This window comes from Sinocyclocheilus grahami, unplaced genomic scaffold (genome assembly GCF_001515645.1).
Source record: "Sinocyclocheilus grahami isolate Dianchi unplaced genomic scaffold, SAMN03320097.WGS_v1.1 scaffold2673.1, whole genome shotgun sequence".
In the NCBI taxonomy this organism is placed as follows: domain Eukaryota; kingdom Metazoa; phylum Chordata; class Actinopteri; order Cypriniformes; family Cyprinidae; genus Sinocyclocheilus; species Sinocyclocheilus grahami.
The window spans coordinates 14844-22972 of record NW_015507851.1 but is presented as its reverse complement, the minus strand read 5'-3'; the positions used below and the strand labels follow the sequence as shown (position 1 = coordinate 22972).

The 8129-nt window shown below is 44.6% G+C and overlaps 1 protein-coding gene across 1 annotated transcript; it reads left to right on the top strand.

The window, feature by feature from the left end:
* The first annotated feature begins 4284 nt into the window (after positions 1-4284).
* On the top strand, positions 4285-5979 carry btg2 (B-cell translocation gene 2). Its single transcript, XM_016261859.1, has 2 exons — positions 4285-4602; positions 4722-5979. The coding sequence occupies exons 1-2, from the start codon at positions 4464-4466 to the stop codon at positions 5075-5077; spliced, it is 495 nt and encodes a 164-aa protein (XP_016117345.1). The 5' UTR covers positions 4285-4463; the 3' UTR covers positions 5078-5979.
* The last annotated feature ends 2150 nt before the right edge of the window (positions 5980-8129 follow it).

Below are 8129 nucleotides of genomic sequence, written 5' to 3'. Positions count from 1 at the left end.
CCCACGGTCGCTCCGTCTGCGTGCTGCAGTCCGTCGTCCTGTTGTACTGCAGGCTCCGCCCCCGGCCCTCAATCTGAAGCGTGATTGGCTGCTCGTAGCTGGCCAGGATACGGAAGGCCTCTCGCTTCTGCAGGTGGGTCAGGTCCTGACCGTGAACCTGAACGACAGGACAATCGACAGACAAACGCAGTGACCGGAAAGCTTGTGATTAATTTGAGTCCTCGTTTACGCGGATCTCGTGCGTTCAGCCGTTTGGCGTACGCTCTATTTCACCTGATTCGGTTTATCTTACGCACACACTACTATAGTGAAGCGCAGCTGTGTAAAGCTATTTCCCTGCCTGCAGACCCGATCCGTCCGGGACTGAGCTGAACCTCAGGCTCACACACACACACACACACACACACGTTATACTCATGATGAAAATAATGCTGCATCTTCATACCAACACACATCACTGCATGAGTCACAGGAGAGAGACGGCACATGTGTATGTGTGTGTGTGTGTGTGTGTGTGTGTGTGTGTGAAATAAGATGTGGTGTATCAGCATCAATGTCACTCCTGATCACCATCAGCACACACACTCGTGAGCATTTACACACAATTACACACACACTGGACTCACCCCCATCCCGTCGCCCATCCACGGCCCTGACAGTCGACAGCCCATCACCACGGCAACAGATGAGCAGGATCGTGCGCTGATGCTGTGAATTCACTGATGAAGATGAAGGGGATGAAGGAGCGATGCAGCCGTTGCCGGCATACATGAACACACACACACACACACACACACAGAGCTGCAGTGAGAGAGAGAGACGCGCAGCAGAATCAGACACACAGACGGAGCGTTGTCTCTCCTTTCTCTCTCTCTCTGAGCATTTGCTCCAGAACACAGACACTCCAGCACTCAGGCCCTGCCCACCTCTGCCACGTCCCCGCTGTGATTGGCCAGGCAGCCATGTCTGTTGGCAGAAAGCGAGAGCTGATTGGCTGGCGTGGTTGAGCCCTCATCAAACGCTCGTGGACTGGGTCTCCGCCGTTCAGTCGGAGCTGTGAAGACATAAATATGCACTTAATTAATGAGGGGAATTAATTAACGCACTCATCACTAGTCCTAGTATTAAAGTATTAAAGTTGAGTGTGTGCGTCGTCCCTAAATCAAGAGCTGTGCTGGTACTAAGTGATCAGGTGCACCATTTTCACCTGCTACACCAAAGAAATCACACAAAATAAACATGAAAAGAAACTGCATAGCATCCACCCACAACACTAGCAAATATATAGCAATGTTAGGATTCTTGATATTTTCAAAGGACTGATACTTAAATGAGACTTATGAAATAGCAACTAAACAAGAACAAATATCTGCGCACTCATCACTAGTCCTAGTATTAAAGTGTTAAAGTTGAGTGTGTGCGTCGTCCCTAAATCAAGAGCTGTGCTGGTACTAAGTGATCAGGTGCACCATTTTCACCTGCTACACCAAAGAAATCACACAAAATAAACATGAAAAGAAACTGCATAGCATCCACCCACAACACTAGCAAATATATAGCAATGTTAGGATTCTTGATATTTTCAAAGGACTGATACTTAAACGAAATGAAATAGCAACGAAACAAGAACAAATATCTGTTTAAAGACAATAACTAAACAAATGACCTATGCTGGTGTATTTCTGGCTCAGATGTGGCTCTTTTATAACTTAATGGAGATCTCACTTTGGTTGCATTTATGTATGAACTAAATCTCAGATGTTTCTCCTGAAATACCTTGAGAGAAATGAAAATGTAAATAGCAGATTCATATTCTTGGGAGTCAATTTTGAGATCTCAGACTTTCTCAAACTGTGCTCAGAGCTCTTCTATAGCTTTAGAAGACACAACACATGAGATTACAGGAGTGTTTTTCTCAGTAGAAGCTGGAGACGTCAGGAGAAAGCCTAGGAGAAACAACTGAGATACTAAAGAGACCTCTCTGCACCATGCCAGAGTGTTTTCGTTGGGTTTTTAAAGATTTTGAGGCCGAGTTGCCCTGCTAAACTCACTGGTGGGAGATTCGGGACGTGAGTGGAGCTGACAGCCGTCAGGAACATGCATGCGTCTCTCCTGCGGGCAACACATGCAGCGAGGAAAGTGCAAATCTGTGTCAAGCCATCAGAAGTTCCAGTAAACCAGAAGAGATGCATGAATAAATAAACTCAGTGTCCTTAAAGTCAGGGCTCTGCGAGCGGCTCGGAGGAGGATTATGGGAGAGATGGAGACAAAAGGATGTGAAAGAATCAAGTCAGAGCACAAGCACTCGCGCTGGAGGAAAACCTGTAACGCAAATACAGCATTCGAGGTCGGGTTGGTTAGTTGTTCTATATAAACACAGGAATAATGTGTTGTACTTTTAAATCTCAAGAAACCTCGCTGAGTTCTCAGGATCCACTTTGTCTCAGATGTTTCTCCTTAAAGAAAAGATGACAACAAATAAAAAACTTAAATCTCAGCTCACTTGCTCTCTGGAGAATTTGATGAGAAATGTCTGAGTTCAGATTGAGGATTCGGAATCTGAGCACAGTTTGAGACTTAAGAATGCTTTCTGAAATTCTGAAGTTGAACATCAGATTATTGGGGTCTTTTTCTCAGGAGAGACATCTGGGAAGCAGGAGACACACCGGCGGTCTTATCTAGGAGAACAGCTGAAATATTGTGCTGATCGTTGTGTAGATTGTGTTTAAAGAGCTTCAGGAAGGTGGTGCAAGATGCTGTAGATCAAACCACCAGTTAGTGTTGAGATGGAATGAGCTGTGTCCTCATAAACCACATAAACATGCACACACACACACACACTCTCTCTCTCTCTCTCTCACACACACTCAAACACTCTCTCACACACACACACACACCCTCCCTCACACACACACACTGCTGGAGGGACGTGTCAGCTCAGATCAGAGGAGACAGCAGTTGCACTGCAGGCGGTGTCTGTGTGTGTGTGTGTGTGAGTTTGCAGGAGGACACACACCACTCCTGTGGGATTACCCATAATGCCCCAGCTCACCTCCAGATGGCGACGTCTCACTCCTGTCTTAGAGGACACACGGCACGCAGGAGCACCGCGGGTCACACGGGTCACCAGACCCCGAAACCAGAGACACGAGTGTGTGTTACGTGCATCTTTCATTAGGACACATTCATATAAACAATGAATCGTGTCTCAGCCGGCGCTCAGGAAGACACATGTGTTGCCATGGTGAGAGCCCTTCACATGAACCAAGTCAACTCCTGCAACACACACACACACACACACACGCTACAGCCAAATATAGACAAACCTGCTGTCAGTCCACATGACAAACACACACACAACAGCAGAACCTGCCATCTGTGTGCACACCAACTGAAACTACAGTGTAGTACATTTAGATAAAGTATATAATATGTAGTGTGTGTGTGTATATATATATATAACATAAAACACTGAAATATTAATGTGCAGCAAAGGATTATTGTGACTGGTTTGTGTTGTATCAGAAATAAAAGCTGCTGGAAGAGGCGAAGGATGCGAGCGGTCGCCATGGTAACAGATCCAGGGATGGCACAGTGGCAGATGCTCTGCGGGTCAGACCGAGACATTTACACAGTTAAAGATGTGGCACGTGTAAAACGAAAGAATGTTTACGTTCGATTAATTAACGCGCGTTTCAACATCTGTGTTTGTCGTGACGCGCTTGGCCACCAGGTGTCGCTGCGGCACCTCAAAATACAGGTTCAACTCAATTCATCATGTTTTTTAATTATAAATATCTTGATACGCTGAAAGCATCGTGTAATGTCATTCATACAGCGAAATGCATACTAATGATTTCATGCATATTACTACAGGACTATGAAACTTTTTGTCTGTTACGTTGTGTTGGATTAGGGCTTGATTCTTTTTAGGTCGTGTGTAAGTTTCTGCTGGGGTGTCACCTACGCTTGACAGACGATAAAAGAGAGGAAAACCAGCTCCGAACGCCGCACGCTTCTATAATTAAACGCCGAGGCTTTACGGTAAGCATCTTTGTTATTCCCCCGAATGTCGTCACGCATACCCGAGCGGCGTTTGACGTCACTCTCCATATTTGGACGCGGACGGAAGGCGAGCGTCACCACAACACGCAGTGTTTTCCATCCTGACAACCAATCGGTTGCGCGAGGAAGACCCGCCCCCTGGTTTCATTGGACGGTGGGCGTGTCGCTCAGACCAGCGCGACTGACGTCGACGGCTTTGTGAGTATTTATCGGCGGAGTCGCTGCTCTCTGCGACAGATCGGAGCGCAGCGAAACGGAACCGACTGGATCGGGGAAGGTTGATTGCTTCATCCTCATTAAACTTGCTGCACTGATTCACCAGCATCAAAGGACAGCAGCTCTTGTGGTTTTTCACTTCCAGCAGATTTATTCTTAACTCTGTAGAACGGAATACAGAGATGCACGGCACCGGAGCAGAGACGGCCCCGGAGGTTTCAGCCGCCGCGAGTTTTGTTTGCAGACTATTGCGCAGTCGCGGACGCTTGAGTGACGCGCAGCTACACGTTTTTAGAGACTGTCTCGCGCAGGCGCTATCAGGTACTGAAATAAAATTTTTCTAGTTCATGTTTAACTTTAACGTACTTCCATATTGATTCAGTGATCATATACTATGCTAAAAGATTTGGATGCTAACGAAAGTGTTTATTTTTCTGCAGAACACTACCAGCACCACTGGTTCCCCGACAGGCCGCAGAAGGGATCCGGTTACCGCTGCATTCGGATCAATCACGAAATGGACCCTCTGATTGGCCGAGCGGCCGGTCGAATCGGACTGACCAGCGGGCAGCTTTTCTCGCTCTTGCCGCGGGAGCTGACGCTCTGGGTCGACCCGTACGAAGTGTCGTACCGCATCGGCGAGGACGGCTCCATTTGCGTACTCTACGAGGCCGAGCCGCCCGTCTCAAGCCCCGCCCCCTCGGCGTACGACCAGACGGCGAACTGCAAAAACCGCTTCATGATGAGCGGCCGCACAAGTCCACCCAAAAACTACCTGATGATGGTGTCCAGCTGAACGCAGACTAGTACCGCGCCTGACCGACCAACCGCCGAGAGTTTACCGTTCCTGTGACTTCACATTTCAGGCCTTTATCTCAGATTAACTTTAAAGCACTGGTTGTTGCGCGACCGGATGATATTTTGGCACTGTTCCGTGTGGCTCTTGTTTATTTTTACAATCCCAAAACAGGTTTTGGGTGTTTTCACTGGTGCTCGCACACGGTTTCAGTGCAATTACGATGATACCTCACGAAAATGTAAAGCAATTAAGGGCCTGAAACGGGCTTTGCGCAAACCTTTTAGCCACTTGACTTCAGATTTCTGTACGTTTGCAAACCTCAATCATGATGATAATAATTAAACATGTTTGCGTTTTGCTTGCTATAGCGCCACCTGTGGTGACTTTGAGAATGCAACATATTTGCGTTCAGGCCTAAAACTGTGGTGGTGCTTCATAATTTCTCCAGGAGCTGCTAACAAGAGGGACGCCACGTGAACAAACTCCCATAATGCCCTCTGCCTTAACCACAGCGCCACCACTCCCTTAATACACGTCACTGCCTGGCTCTTTAAGTCTTACTGTGCAATATTCAGGCAATACGCTCTGTAACTTCCTCTGGTGAATGTCATGAAATGAGTCGCACGGACCGGAGGCTCCACCGCTGGCGTCTCTAGTGGAAGTGATGGTATTTTCCCAGAATGCTTTGTGTGTGTTGGTTGGTTTCGGGCGGGAGTGCCAGCAGAGACTCTCGTCTGTAGCATCCCGCGGGCTGCTGAGCAGCTCATTTACTGGTTTAGATGTAGTTTGTAAGCTATTTTGAAGCAGGGTTGCTTTTAATGTACATTTTTTAAATGCATTTGTGCAGATATAGAGCTGTACAGTCGATTTTTATTACAATAAACCTTTTATGAATGAAATGTTCGTCTCTGGTCTGATGTCATTATGGTGTTGTAATGAAGTTTCACATCTCCGATCTCTTCTTGAAGTCTCCCACGAGCAGCGTCTGGTTGGCGTTCGGTGGGCATGCTGGTGTTATCTGGGCTTGTTTTTCTCCTACACACACTGACAGGCTTCAGATGGGTGTTCAGTTACGCTTATCAGCAGCCACTGCCCTCATTAACTGTGAGCTGCCTAACTACACAACATGTTTAAGGCATCAAAGGTGTAACTGACGAGGTTTAAATCATGCTGCTTTATGAAAAAATGAACTGAATTTGTCCTTTATTCACACAGAAAACAGCTGTTTTAGATTATAATAATATTTCACAATTTTACTGTTTTTGGGGTAGAAAATCAGAGCAAAATTTTCATAATGGTCTTAACTACAAGTTTTCGCTAAAAAAACAAAACTTTTTTTTTAAACATAAGAATCGAACTATTAAGCTCGATGATATCATTAAACAATTAAACGTCATGAAATACTGCTAAAACAAAGCTGTGAGAGAAACTCACTTTGGTTTGGCATGTGGTAAAAAAAAAAACTTTCATGATGTCACTTCCTTAAATATAATGAAAGAGGGGAAGCACCACAGCAGAAAGTGCAGAACAAAGACAAATACTTACATTTTAGGAAAAATAATTGACTGTAAGACACCCGTACATCACAAATGATGCTACTTTGTATCCATTTTCTGTTCTCAATGAAAAAGCATTTAGTTAAGCAAACCAAAACTGCAAGAAAAAAAACAAATAGGGAACGAGAGATTGAACAATAATGTAAATACACAAGTAAATGAACAGCATCGCAGATTTTCTAGGATTGTTTTATTGATGTATCTTTGTGTATTTAGTGGTGATCTGGACTGCTGGGGATTTGGGTGTGTGTTTGTGAATGAGCTTGATGTGATTTGCGTGTTGCATTTCCCCCTTTCACCCGTGTTTCTGGATCAGAGAGTCGCACACAAATGATTTGCAAATCAAACCTGTTCAGCTGAATGCTCCTGGAGTTTCACAAACATCATTCATGAAGCCCCAGCGTCCTGCGGGCGTGTGAACGACGGCCATTCAGTGTGTGTGTTTAATGCATCACAAAAGAGACTCAGACGAGTGGAGGAAGGGTGTCACGCCGCCATATCGCACAGGAACTGGTGAAACTGTCTGCTAGATCGCAGATGTTTCTCCTAAATCCCTCAGGAGGAATAAAACAGACACAAATGGGTCACTAGTCATAATCCAGTAAAAGTATGCAGCTATAAAATGAATGCGGAGCATAGGATCTCAAGACTTTTGATTGCAGACAAATCTGAGCCAGTTTGAGACATTATTTTTTTTGTGTATTTATATTTTATCCATTTACATTTAGACATTTAGCAGACGCTTTTATCCAAAGTGACTTACAAATGAGGACAATGGAAGCAATTAAAATCAACAAAAGAGCAATGATAACACAAGTGCTATAACAAGTCTCAGTTAGCTTAACGCAGTACACGTATAATTATTATTTTTTAAATCATATAATAAATTAAAATAAAACAGATAGAATAGATAAAGAATAGAGCAAGCTAGTGTTAGAGGTCTTTTTTGCTTTTGTTAATTGTATAATAAATAAAAAGAAAACAAATAGATAGAATACAAAAAGGAGGGAACAGTTAATGTAAAAGTCTGTGAAAGTGATTTTGTGCCTCTTTGGGATGAACAATAAAGCGATGTTCACTTGCAGAACGCAAGCTTCTAGAGGCACATAACTCTGAAGTAATGGATTTAGGTAAATGGGTGCAGAGCCAGTGCTGGTTTTGTAGGCAAACATTAATGTCTTGAATTTAATGCGAGCAGCTACTGGTAGCCAGTGCAAACTGACATGCATTCTTTTTGGCTCGTTAAAAATTTATCTTTCTGCCACGTTCTAGATTAATTGTAGAGGTTTGATAGAAGTGGCTGGAAGACCTGCCAAGAGAGCATTGCAATAGTCCAGCCTGGATAGAACAAGAGCTTGAACAAGGAGTTGTGTTGCATGTTCTGAAAGAAAGGGTCTGATCTTCCTAATGTTGTATAAAGCAAATCTGCAGGACCGGGCAGTTTTAGCAATGTGGTCTGAGAAAGTCAGCTGATCATCAATCACAACTCCAAG

Bases quoted from the DNA above. Each gene is read 5' to 3' on its own strand.
- btg2 (XM_016261859.1), top strand. From the start codon at position 4,464: ATGCACGGCACCGGAGCAGAGACGGCCCCGGAGGTTTCAGCCGCCGCG. The intron at 4,603-4,721 runs GTACTGAAATAA...ATTTTTCTGCAG, and splicing joins TCTCGCGCAGGCGCTATCAG to AACACTACCAGCACCACTGG.